At 42.2% G+C, this 13555-nt stretch overlaps 1 protein-coding gene across 5 annotated transcripts in view; it reads left to right on the forward strand.

Moving 5' to 3' along the window:
* The window catches only part of TTC7A (tetratricopeptide repeat domain 7A), a 190653-nt gene that overhangs the window by 69715 nt on the left and 107383 nt on the right, over nucleotides 1–13555 (forward strand). For all 5 annotated transcript variants that reach the window (XM_069009784.1, XM_069009786.1, XM_069009785.1 and 2 more), the window contains 2 exons: nucleotides 3311–3415; nucleotides 12434–12551. In XM_069009784.1, the coding sequence (XP_068865885.1) occupies nucleotides 3311–3415; nucleotides 12434–12551 (223 nt within the window). The remainder of the gene's footprint in view (nucleotides 1–3310; nucleotides 3416–12433; nucleotides 12552–13555) is intronic.

Raw genomic sequence — 13555 nt, forward strand, 5'->3', positions numbered from 1 at the left:
TAAATCCTGGCTTGAATTATTATGTGAGCCCCTCTGAAGCTTAGAATCATGAGTAGGAAGCATGTACTCACTTGGAATTCAATTTCTGCTCTTCTCAAAACATGCCTCACCAATAAATCAAATTATTATTGCCTTGCAGGGAATCTCACAAACAATGCACTTGGCTGCCTGGTCCACCCACACTAAGTGAAAGAATATGTACATTTTAATTACCAGAGTATTTCAATGTTGCACAAACACTGTTTCATATTAAATATTTTTACAAACCAGCGATATTTGTATTCAATAATGAGTGTTTGATATTTTTTCTGGTTATTTATGTCTGTAATTAGTATCTTTAAGAAACCTTGATATTACATGTCATGCCAATCTCCCGTAAGTAAGGTCACTGTGGGAGTGGGATATTATTTCTCCTGTCATTCCTTGACTAATGTTTTCATCATCTGTATAAAATATCTGCTGAGTAAATGTTTCAAGGTGAAATTATATAATATCTCTTGAATTTTTAAAGTGCAGCTGGGGAGAAAGGCTTCATGTCACCTTGTTTCTAAAACCACTTCTGCTCCATATGTTTAGTTGCAAATTTTATAAACTTCTTTAAAATGACATAACTTTGTAAATGTTTTAGAAGCAGTGTGGAAACTGTGCCTCTTGCTCCGTAAACCCGTGTTCAGAAGCTCCTGAGTGCATATGTAATAAAGTGACTCCACACCTGAGGTGTTTGGGTGTAGGCACAAGGTGGGACGTTCTGCTGTGCAGCATTCAGTAGCCACTGCTTTGCAGTGGCCTCCTGAGCAGGCTTGGGACAGGACAGACACAGGAAAGGCTCTGTGGTTTGAGGGTATTGGAGGCTGTGGCATTGGCTTGTCCTGCAGACAGGGAGGCAGCAGAGTTCAAGAGGAACTGGCAAAGAATGGCTTGTGTTGCTTCTCTTCTGGTGTAGACCTTGGAAGGTCCTACAGCTGTGGCCCAAAATAGGACAGGTCTGTCACTGCTTTGGTTTGTGTTAGTGCTGGCTCTGCTAACCCACAAGAGAGCTGCCACCAGCTCCCAGGTGCCTCCTGCTTTCCCCACAGTTGCAGTGCTGGTGGGGAGCTGAGAAATGACCACTGGCTTGAGCTTGTGTCTGTTTTAGCAAGTGTTGGCTCTGGACTGTGTATGGCCTTTTACATACCTGGCCTTTGCAGTTCACTTTTGCATGGTGAGGTGACGAGGGATGGTGGGGTTCAGCTGTAGATACACTGGCTGTCATGGTGCATTTTGTCCCGCTGTCACATTTATTCATTTCTGGAAGCACCTGTGGGGCTGGAACATAGGTAGGGGAGGGCAAGATGATATCCAGCCTAGGTACCTTATGGAGGTATGCTTGGATTTCCAGCATGTCCATCATGCTGCTGGGAATACCAGCTGCTTTCAGTGCAGGTAGCAGTTTGCGAGAGAGAGGAATGAGATGCCACGAGAACCTGAGACACCACTTGTTCTGAACAAATAGGTGTGAGAGAGGTTCATTCTGAGGGATGCTCGTAACAACAGAGCACAGCAGAGTGTTTCTTTCTATACCTCAGGGTTGAATTGCTTGTCTACATTTGTGAGAGGGATGAAGTAGTGGTTCAAGCTCTAGGACAAAGTTTATTGATTACTGTCCTTGGTCTGAGACAGCCTTTCTTCTGGCTTCAGGCAAATTGCGCATTTTGAATTTTAAATTAGCAAATGCTTCCTCACTTTTACTGGTCGTGCCTGATGCTCTACATAAGTGGGAGCAACCTGAAGAATACAGGGTGTGCTGCTGCTCTTGTTCAGACCACAAGGCCGGTACTCAAGCTTTTCAAGCACGAGGGTTTGCTCTGTGCTGCGTTGGTTATGAAACCCGTCTTTGCCTTAACGTGGGCGTGGCTGGTATACATCTGGTTTTCCATTTTCCCAGGTTCCCTTCCACACAAATTCCTAATTAAGCTTTTGAATTCAGCATCAAGAAGTGGGCCTTCAGTTCTGTGAGGAAGGAGCTGGCAGGCACAGCCCACTTTGGTGTAGTGTGAGGGGGAAAAGTGCTGATGGGCAGTGGGAATATGAAGCTGTGGTGTTGCTGCAGGGGATTGCAGCAGTCACCAGACCCATCTGCCTGTGCTGGTCAGAGTTCTGGTAGGGAGCGCCCCTGGGGGTCAGGAGGGGATGGCCACGACCTGATAGGAAGGAGTAGCAGAGTGTTTGACTTTGCAAGCTTCTGTTGCTGCTCTTCTGTAATATGGAAAGGTCATGACTATTCAATGTGCTTCTGAGCAGGAGTATTGTGCCTTGGGACTGTGTGGAAGACTTTAGGAGGAAACAGGCATGCAAGGAGAAATTCCAAGAGAATAAAACTTCCCCTTGAGCTTAAGCATGAGAAAATTTGAGTGGATCAGGGGTCAGTAGTGAGGAAGATTTAAACATGAGACAGACTGTGGTTCAGGTGGGATGGGCTGGGGGACTCTGGTAGGGCAACTTCTGCCACCTCCTTACTGACTGACGTGGCCTTCTCATCACTAATTCAGACCAGAGCTTTCTTCATTCCCCTTTAAAGCATCAGAAATGCGGCAGCCCTGAGTATGCTGTAAAATGCAATGTGTGCAGAGCACGTTGGATCAAAAGGACTGTGTAAGTGCTAATCTTAAAAAACATCCTCATTAATGGTAACCTAACACCAGAAACCTAACACCAGAAATACAGCAGGAGTTTTATGGGCTTTCTTTCTAACACATGCTTGGATCACCCGCTGAACAGTGTATTGATCTGCAGTTGCTTGCTCCACCCTTTGTGTGGTGGGGTCCCAGCTGCTTTCTTGCATGTCCTGGAAATGGAGAAGACACAAAAGAACCTACTGAGCAGATTACTTTAGCTGCAGAAACCTCTCTGAGTGGAGTTGGCCTAAAATGTGAATGTACTGGACGATAAGCTCTCTATGATCTTTCCTGGCTTACTGGAAGATGGTTATATGCAAGGAAAATTACAGCAGAGTTCTTGTGTATTGGGAGGGCAGAGTTAAAATAACCAGTGCATTGATAGTGAAGGAAAACTGTTTCTTGTGAAGTGCACAGCCAGGGCTGCTTCTTTGGCGTGTTTCCTGTGAGCGTGGGAGAGTGTGTGTTTGTGTGCGTGTGTGTACACACATGTCTGTGTGTGGAGGTGAGAATAAAGTTGCTAACTTGTTGCTGACATGTGATTCTTTTCTCCATAGCACTTCTTTGTACATGCCACTGCAATATTTTGCTTGGACTCCCAACAGCATTGTCTAATCAGCCTTTATGTTTCCTCCTCCTCTCTCCCACTCCTCCAGTCAGCATATGCTGTGTCAGTGCTCAAAGAGTGCGCTAAACTGCGACCTACAGATCCCACCGTTCCTCTTCTGGCTGCCAAGGTCTGCATTGGGTCACTGCACTGGGTAAGCAAGCTGATGCAATTCTTGTTATATAACGGATTAGGTGCTGCAGTGGCAGTGCCACAGTGTAGTTGCAGTGGGGAGAAAGGGAATCCCTGCTAAAAATCATACACACGTGTGCCTTTTATAAAAAATGAAAATCCCTGCAAGAAGGTTTGCAGTGAGTCATTTAAATGTATTTTGCTGGCACATTAGAGAAAGGAGGAGGAGGAAAGCCGTAACAGCAGTTCTGAGGACTGCTGCTTCAACTGGGTGTCACATTGAATCGGCCTTCTAGCCCCTGGAAGACACAAGCTAATAGTTACAAGTGGACTGTTAGACAGTTGAGGTCTGCTGGACAACTCAGTCCTTTGTTCTTGAAGTTGCTGTGTCAGTGTTTTGTGTCCCCAGTGTGTTAATGTACACCCCAGAAGCAGAGTGGGAGTGGAAGTTGGTGCCCATGAAATTCTGGTTATCCAAAAGAGCTGAAACATCTGTCACTCTTTTGCTACTTGGTTTAATTAACTACACGGCAGCCTGCTGTTCTCACCTGTCCTCACCACGAGGTGTCCCTGCAGTCAGTGAAGGATTACAATTGCTAAATAGAAGTAAAACACAGATGCAAGAAAACATGAAAGAAAATGCCAGAAGAATCTGCACAGATCTTGGTAAAAAGTTGTAGAAGGCAATTTGCTGTTGTTCTGTTCCCTCATCCCGCCTCCCAACCTTCTACATCCATTCCTGATGGAAGCTGGTGTTCAGCTAAGCTTGAGTTGTATTAGTTTACACCACCATTGGGGAGGATATCTGGCTATGTATGTTTTTGAATGAACTATACTGTTCAAACTATAATGGTTAAGCTTATATGTGAGTCAGCAAAAGCTGGGCAGCATCTTTTTCTAGGAAAAATCTTCATGTCTGAGGGCCTTCAGGGAATCCTTGCTGAACTGCCCAACCTACTTCTACTCTACATTTGGAGCAATTTAACTCCCCTGTACCCACAGCTCAGTCTCTAAATTTTGAAGGCTTAAAGTCATTCAGGGATATGAAATAACATTCACAGTGAATGTTATTTTTTAAAATAAAGCAAAAAAGGTTCTTTCTGATTCTGAGATGTTAAAACAGTGTGAAAGCGAGGCATTACAGATGTGTTGAATGCTGTTCTTACTATGTCTGATGAAGTTTTCAAAGCACATCTAGCATATAAAAATACCTTGTTATTTTGAAAAGACAGTGAGATTATAATTCAATTCCAGCTTGGGCAATCCAGTATCTCCAGACTTCTCATACATGGCAGAGCTGATAAAACAACTGGCTAACCCTAAAAAGTAGGAAAGGCAAGGGAAGAAGAGAAAAATGAGCTGGTTTTGATGATTTCAAAACAAGAGTGTTTTTTCTTCAGCATACTGCTTTCTTATTGCTTTTCAGTGTTACTCAATCAGACCATGGCTCAGAACTGGGGGGCATTATGAAATGAAATTATGATTTCACAAGAGGGTAATTCTATTGCAGTTATCTAGAGCACAGCCTTATGAATTAAAACCAAATTAAAAATATTCCCATCCCCCTTCCTTTCAGTCAATGGCCTATGCTTTTACCCTCATACCAAACTTGATGATGATATAGAAGAGTTTTAATTAAGAGGAGTCAGAGGGAAATAAGAGCATCTCTTAGAAGAACTGAAATGATAGGTTCCCACGTCTCTTAGTCAAAGGGGTGCTTCTGATATTACTGGTAGACTCCTGTGCCTAATAAAGACCTTCCTGCTTAGCAGAGCTGTTTTTCTAAATGTCATCCTTACAGTAATTATTTGCATTTAAATTACATGGCAATCAAATCAGAATTGAATAATTTAAACTGGAAGTGAACAGGCTGATCAATGCCAGTATAAATAGAAAGGAGGATAGACATGGGACAGGAACAGTCTAATGGACAAATATTAGCAGTTACAAATACTCAAATATATCTTCCCTTTCAGGACATATAAAATATGATTAATTTTTCAATTAGGAAATATATCTGTGTACTTGATTGCTGGCAAGGCAGGAAAAGGGTGAAATCAAATCACCATTTATCCAAATGAAACAGCTAATTTATGTCCTGCATCTGTCTACTGTGTGGTGCAGTATTGTAGCCAGTTTGTTTATAGCCCTTGGGCAAGCAGTACTTTAGTCTTCTTTCAGTTACTAGCAATAACAAAAACCCCCAAACACAACATTTATGCAGATGGATAATTACAGAATGTCATGAGAAGCACAGAACAGTTTCTTTTGTGATTAATCTCGTGATCACTTAACTCATTTTGCTGGCTTTGTATGTGGTGTCTCAGCACACTTGAAGAACAGGGAAAACAGAGAATTAATTGCAGTGTACTATAGCGTTTTACAACATTGAGGATGCTCAGATCACATCTATGAAATAATCTCTCAGTGCAGAACAAATCAAAGTGAAAATGTGGATGCATTCAGACAGTGCCATGCAAATCAATATATAACAGAGCCTGATGCAGAAAAGAGCTGAGCTTCCTCCAGCTTCTGTTGTGGCAGCATGACCAGATTATTAGCTGATGTAAGTTGGCAGTACTCCACTGGCATGTTAGTGGTACCATGCTGGCTTACATCAGGAGATGATCTGTCCCATCAACCACTAGGTTTTAGGATTGGGCCTGCAGTAAACAACTATGTGGTAAAAGCAATGTTTTGGCTATGTTTTCAAGAGTTACAGGTTTTCCAAAACAAAAACCAAAAAACCCAGTGTAAACAATAAATCAGTACTTTATTAATTCTAAAGCTTAAGCCAGTAGACTTGGAGGACCAGAGCAGCTTCAAAACTAGTGCATGTGTGTAAGCCACATTTGTATGGTCAGGATGCAGTCAGACCTGTACAGCAGAGTTGGAACTTTTGTATTGTATCTAAACCATTACACAGGTGTTTTAAATGTTTTTGTAGTAGGCTCAGAGCTACTTTTGAGGCAACATGGTGCTAAGCCTTCCAGCTTGTTGAGGTTTCAGCACAACAGTTTGCTGAACTTGCATGTGGATGATTCTGTCAAGCAAACACAAAGCCCATTTGTGTTTAGCCAGCTGTCTTTTAGCTTTCCAGAATGCACTATGAGGTCTTTGACTATTGTAGGTCAGAGTATTCTTTTAAATTTCCATAGGAAAGTTGAAGTAGCTTGCACTGGAACATGTCCATACTGAGGTTGCCTTGCCTTGCTCCACTATAAATTCAGTTGTGCTTACTAAAAGGCTTGCTACAATTTCCTCTTTCACTCAGCCTTCCCTGGCACGGCCTCAGCTGAATGCTCACTTGCCTATTTTGGCAGTGACTTTGAGTTGCAGTATGAGTTGTAGTTTTTAATATTTTAATAGTACAGTACTGTTAATTTCACTACTAATCTAGGTTCTTCAGGATCCTGTTATGGCAGGTGTTGTGAAAATACTAAAATCGGAACTTCTGCCTACAGGCAAGTGTTAAATCCTCAATTTCTCCATTTTAGGAGCCTTGTTTGAGGCATTTAGGGTTACTCTGATGCTTTCTTGTGCCTTTTACTCCATTGGTTTCAATAGAGGCATGTTGTAAATTGTAAATACACATAGAGCAAAATGGACTGTAGTCCTAGGATAGGCTTGAATCTTCTAGAACTCTGCTCTGACAGAAAGCAGGAAGACCTGAGGCATGTTCTTAAAATTTTCATTGCCCCACAGTTGACATAATAGCAATAGTGGTGGCATGCTAAACCTAAATGATGCCAGTATTATCATCTAATTTGAGCTTTTCAAAGGACTTCATCCCATGGTGAAAGCTTCAGCACAGGATGTGCTGTACGTCAGACATTTCTTTCAACTAATATGCACAGCAAAGTGCTCTGCTGCAGCACTTTGCTGGGAGGACAGAGATCATGCCATCAGTCAGGGAAAGGGAGAGGAAGTGGTGTTGGGCTGGAGTAGACTGTGCATGGAGTCATAAAAACTGAGTAAGACATACCATGAGGTCAGGACGTCACGGTGTGTGTCGGGGGGTTGGCAGGATGTAGATTTAGAGCTGCATACTTCTGAGGTAACAGCTTATCATTCATTACTCACACAGACCACTTAATCAGAGAGTGCTTCTCTCCCCTTCTGTCTGTTGTTGACCCTGCCACTGTAGATAATAAATGCTTTGCATGTGCTTGTACCCAGTCACTTAGGAGCCCTGGAGTTGCCTGGAAGTGCTTAGGTCTTAGTGCAGTATGAATAATATTAAAAGATCAAATCTGGTCCTGTTACTGGAGTTACTCTGCCTGCTGGTGGACATCTGAGAGGATCGGCATCACCAGGGTGAGAGGCTGCTGAGAAAGCAGGGAAGCTACTAGGTATTTCTTCTGTCTTTTAAAAGATGTTCTTGATTACATCACCACTACTGTTACTGCGGCAATCCCATTGGTTTTAGACATTAAAAATGACCAAGAATTTTGTCTTCTATGCATTGCCTTTGTGAACAAACCACTCTAGCTACAGTGGAGGAAAGGCCCGAGTATTCCTAAGTGCTGGGGGCTGAGTTTACACAGAGTAAATTGGTGGGCTTAACAATGGTGACACAAAGAGTGAATGCTGACTATAGAGCAATAAAAAGGCGAAGGACTTTTTTTCTGACATACGTGACATGATTAGCTTTGTGTGCTGTAAATAGCTGTGGGACAAAACCTTTTCATTAGACTATACCTTATAGACCACTTTCTTCCTATGCATTTTTCCTCTTAGCATTCTCACTTCACAATATGTATATTCTTCTCTTTGAATTAGTCTCTATAGCTACAACCCAGTGTAATGAAAATGGTAAGAAGAGGTCAATTCAACTGTTAACATCATGTGTAATTTTGTATAGATACCCATTCTGTAGGATTTTGATCTCTTAAGTGCTTGGGTGTTCTTAAGTGTCACTGGTGTCCAAATTCACCTGCTTCATTAACCTTGTCTGCTGTTCTAAGTCCAGTGTCATTTCATGTGTTTCCTGCCTCTTCCTTTGCATGCTCCTCTTTTTTGGCACAATAAAGTGCTGTTTTCATGCTGCTGTACATCATTGATTTGTTTGTCCTTAGTAACACTAAATGTGTGCTAGTGAGAAGTGCAATTCCTACTTAGTCCTGGAAGCTGTTGATTCAGTGGGGTAGGGCTTGAGCTTTTCTAAAAACAATCTGGGTGGCAGTTGGACACCAGCTGGGTGGCATTAGGCCAGGGGACAGCACCTGCTGTTCTCCGCTCCCTTGTCAGTATGCCTCTGGGCTTGGCTTGAGCACACACCAAAACCTGTGGCCAAGTAACAGTGGTGGCTGGAACAGCCACTCTCTGTACCAGGGGAAATATCCCTCAGGGTAGTACAGCTAGCAACTGTTCTTTTTCTATCAAATATAAAGGAGCAAGTGAAAGGGGAAAAAAAACCCAGCCAACCCCACAGTATTACATCTCATTGGTGTCAGTTCACGGTTTGGCAGCTTGTCTCACTCCAGGTGCCAGGTGTTTGCTTTCTGGTGTGGTGGAGGGGTTGTTTAGTTAGTGCTTGCAGGTGCCTCCTGATACTTTATATAGCTGGAGTTCAAAATGCAGAAAGTTCTTAGGTTGTTTTTCCCCCATGCCTTCTTTCTTCCATACAGGTCTTGAAGGCAGGGAACTTCTCCCTGCAACCCGGGATGCTACTCTTCTCTCCACCAGCTTTTCAGTGCAAAATATGCAGAAAAATATAAGAACAGTAAGGGCCAAGTTGGAGGTATGGCTTTGAGACTTTGCTTTTTGTTGCTTCTAAGAGAATTACAAGTGGTAGGCCTTCCCTCCTCCCTTTCTCATCTCCACAATACAGACTGGAGACAGCCCATATCCTTAAGGACCCCCACAGACACAGCTCTATTGGCAGATCACAGCTCAGGCTCACTGCTGGTCCCTCACTCGGGTGTATGGAGGGGGAGCTTTTATCCAGACTGCAGTCTGGTAGTCCTTGCAGTTTAGTTGGTTACCCCAAGTGTGTCCCAAGGGAGTTACTCCTGTTTCAGGTAGTACTTTCAGATTCACAGTTGGCTAGGCCATCTGCAAGACTGATGCACTGGAGAGTTGAAACCTCACAGTGGGTGATGTGAGTGAAAGGTTTGGCTTTTCACAGTTGCCCAGAGTGATTGAAGAGTAGGAGAATGGAAGAAGAGGGGGCAGATGGCTGCCACAGCAGGGCTGGCAGGGGAAGTGTCTGAGTGCTGTAAGAAGGAAAAGTAAATGTTCTCATAAACAGAACCAGCTGTGCTGGAGTTTGTGAGGCCACTTATTTTCAAAGCAAACTTCAGCTGACCTAAGTTTGCATTCATAAGAGTCTTTGTGGCTGGTCAAAGTGCCACTAGTGTTTAGTATGAATAAATGTGTACAAGAATGTGCTAGCAGGGCTGTTTCAGCCTGAACTCTGAAAAGCTGCGGTTTTAACTATACATTTATTAGATTAATCTGATACTGACAGGTGGCCCTGGGTAACTGGCAGACAAGAAGGCTGAATGGTGCACTACTGATTTATGCATTGTCTCTGAGATTTCCAGTCTCTGACTCGAAATACCATCAGGTGACTGTTCAGAGAAACAATGGAGCAAAACCTCTCTAATTTTACATTTTTTCATTTCAGCTTCAAACTTTTAGTTTAATCCTTTTTTCCATACACTCTACCCACCCCTACTCTTGTTCACTAGTCATTAGAATCCCTTGTATAGCTCTTCTCTTCATCTAATGGAGACTTCTTGGATGAAAGTGTGTGTGGGGAGAAGAGGAGAAACAATGAGAAAGAGAGTGGGAATCTAGCTGTTTATGGTGGCAAAGAGGTGCATAATGAATTTTCAGGCTGCAGAGATTTCATGTCTTACATAAAAGTTTCTGAGACATGAAGAATTGTGTTATAGTTTTATAGGACGGGTTTTTTTTGTTAATTTGTGGGTTTTGTTTTTTGCTTTTTTTTTTTTCTGTGTGGCAAGTCATGGGCCACTTCTTCCATTTTCCTAGTCTCTGGTCCAGAACACATTTCAGTATGTGGCAGGGAAGTTGGTAGGGCTACTGACAGGTTAAGAAATCTCCTGAAACAAATTTCAGTCTTCCTGATATGATCAGAGTTTAAGGGTCTTATCTGAACATTACTGAAGTAGGTGGGAGTGTTTCCAGTGGTTTTTGTAGGCTTTGGATTATACCTTCAAAGACAGGCCTTGCAGTTTAGTTGGTAAGTCCATGTATTCCATAAGAGGCATTCCTGTGTCAGTTAGTGGTTTCCACAATCACAGCTAACCGGGCAATTAGCAAGACTAATGCTTTCATAGTGCTTTCAGGAAAGGGTTTGATGATAACATATGTGTTCATCATTGGAATGACTGATCTGAGGTTACAGAAATTGGGGAACTGTTGTTCTACATCTAGGTCGAATTCTGTGGCCTCAGGGAGTTGTACCAGTGAGGAAGAAATCCAAGCAGAGGAGATTTGCTTCTTCACTTGCACTTTTCAGCCTTTCTTCAGGCTTACGTTAACAGTAGTCTTTTTCCTATGTTTGGTATCATCTACTAAATCCCAGGTTGTTTGTTTATGAAGCCATTAGTTAATGTTGTCACCTGAATATTTTCAAGTGATGTGACTAGGAGGCTCATTGACAGGATGCTACATGAAGTCAAATAGATTCTGTTCATAGGTAGCATATTAACCGATCACTGCAGAAGGGAAATTTATTGTCTAATGTTGCATTTTAATTCCAGTTTTTTGTAGGTGAGTCATTTTAGGTGTTTAAGGAGCCATGAGGTGCTGAAGTCTGACAAAGCTGAGTACTAAGAGGGCACACATCCGCAGTACTTGTGTCTAAACCAGCTGGATTTCAAACACAAAAGTACTTTCTCATAATTAAACAACTGCATCCCATAAAATAAATTGTCGTGTAATAAAAGTTTCCAAAAGGAGGATTTGTCAGATAGTGTAATGGTGTCTGCTTCTTGATTAAGGATGATTCTGATTATGGTTGACAGGATCTGCATAGTGTCTTGTACAGAAAGGAGATCTTTCTGTAGGCTCTATCTTTCAAGCATTGCTTGAGAGTTTTGCCAGTGTCTCTCCAACTCACACCTTTCAAGGTATGTACAGTCTACAGGTGTTAGTCTTTTCTACTTAAAATGGGTGAGTGATGTTTATGAGAGTTTGAAGTTAGAAATGAGAAACCCTCCATTCTGTAAGAAAATATTTAACTTACTCATTTTGTTTAAAATTACCATTATCTTGGGTTTTACAGATGCTGATAGATCTGTGTAGAAAGGAAGGTTGTGGGGAGCAGGCGGTGCTGTAGTAAGAAGAGACCAGCTTACATATTTCATCATTTTGGAGGCTGATCCATAGAGATTGTGACTGCTCTCTCTTCCAGTTACTATCTATAATATAAAGCACATTTTCAGGGAAATTGTGTCTTTGCAAAAGATGCAGAAAGTGGCTAGTGCAGCAAGAGCTGCCAAGGTCTTGTGGTAGTTCAGATCAAAGTTCTGGTCCTGAAATTTCTGCGTCCTTGTGGCAGCAGAACTGTAAGCAGCAGCTGAGAGCTTTCAGAGAAGTTAGTGCTTTCCTGTTTTACTCTTGTAGTGGTAAAAGAAAGTAGAATTTGCTACAGTTTAAAAAAATCAGACAGTAAAACTGAATGGTCATCTTTGTAGGAAGAAACCTGTTAGACCTTTCCATCTAGTGCTAGGATAGCATGTAAGTAGTCCAGCTGATCCAGCATTTGTATTTAAGGTTGCATGATTGAAGTGTGCCTGAAGGGAACTATAAAATAAGATAGTGCCCTTGATTGATCTTAAACATCTGAAAAGAGTTTGGGTGGCAAACCCCAAACCTTTCTCAAAACTCTGCACCAAGGTCTGCTAATCTGACCTTCTGCATCCTCCTTTTTGAGTGTTCACTGGGATCACTGAAAGCCCTTGTGTGAATGACTCTCAGATCACTTACAGGTAAGCTTAATGGTGAATTTTATTGAAGCGAGTAGAGAGAAATGCCTGTAAGTCTCAACCTACCTCTTTTGCAGCTGGAAGAAGGAGAACACTTTGCTAAAATGGTGATAGACCTGGGTGAGGATGCTGGAGAGTCCCTAGCAAAGGGTTACCTGGCACTGGGCCTGACATACAGCCTTCAAGCTACTGATGGTGAGTTACCTTGTTTGTCAGGTGTGTTGTATGGGGAGCATTTGTTCAAAGTCTTCAGTGCAAACAATGGAAATCTATCAGAAAATCTGCTTTCAGTGCTAACTAGACATGAAAAACAATCAGATTGCAAGATAAATGGGAACTGTTCACTTGCTCAGAGAACTGTCTTCTGTGGTAATAAAAGTTAAGTTTTTAGGTAAAGGAAGAAATGCAGGTCATTACTTAGGGGGTGATAATCTGAGTGTAGCTGACAATGCTTGGTGTGCTTTACTTGAACATTTGTAATACATTTCTTTCACTTATTTACACAAGAAGAAGTCAAACTTTCCATCTATTTTCATATTTTTGTCACCCACTCATAAATCAGAAAGAAATACAATCCGAGAACTGGAGTCAGAAATGCCTCACTGCAGTTCCTGGCGTGATACTGAGTCCCCACAGAGATTCAACCTCTCTGTGATGTCTTTTTTTTTTCTACTTAGAAGTAAACAAGATAAAAATACCTACCTCACTGGTACATGTGGATGCTGACTAGAAACAGACCACTGAATGTAAGAAGTATTTTATTTTAATGCTGCTTACTTGGATCTTGAATGAGTGGCCAAGGGGCTCCTGCAGATTTGGTGCTTTGTAGTCAGAAGGGCTTGAAGTATTTGGGAGAGTTCTAGCTCTGACCTTCATCAAGCTCACAGGTGGGAACAGTCTTTGCTTATTCTGTGACTTCTAACACAGGTAGGAGGCCTTCTAACACAGTTTCTTTGAATAATGGCTGAGCTTGTGTGTTTTCCTAATCATTTTGGCAGTCCTGCCCTCATGCAAGCAATGGCTTTTCTGTTGGGTAGGTTTCATATAAACAAACCAACTTCTTCCAGCAAAGAACCAAAGCTAAAATTACTTTATTATGTTGTCGTGGACTATGCTGGCCTTGCAACTTAGACCAGAATTCTGCAAGGCATGTGTATGAGAAAGTGTTCTTGTGCTCTTCAGTAGCACAAGTTGGTGTA

The sequence above is a fragment of the Aphelocoma coerulescens genome, chromosome 3, assembly GCF_041296385.1.
Source record: "Aphelocoma coerulescens isolate FSJ_1873_10779 chromosome 3, UR_Acoe_1.0, whole genome shotgun sequence".
Taxonomy (NCBI): Eukaryota; Metazoa; Chordata; class Aves; order Passeriformes; family Corvidae; genus Aphelocoma; species Aphelocoma coerulescens.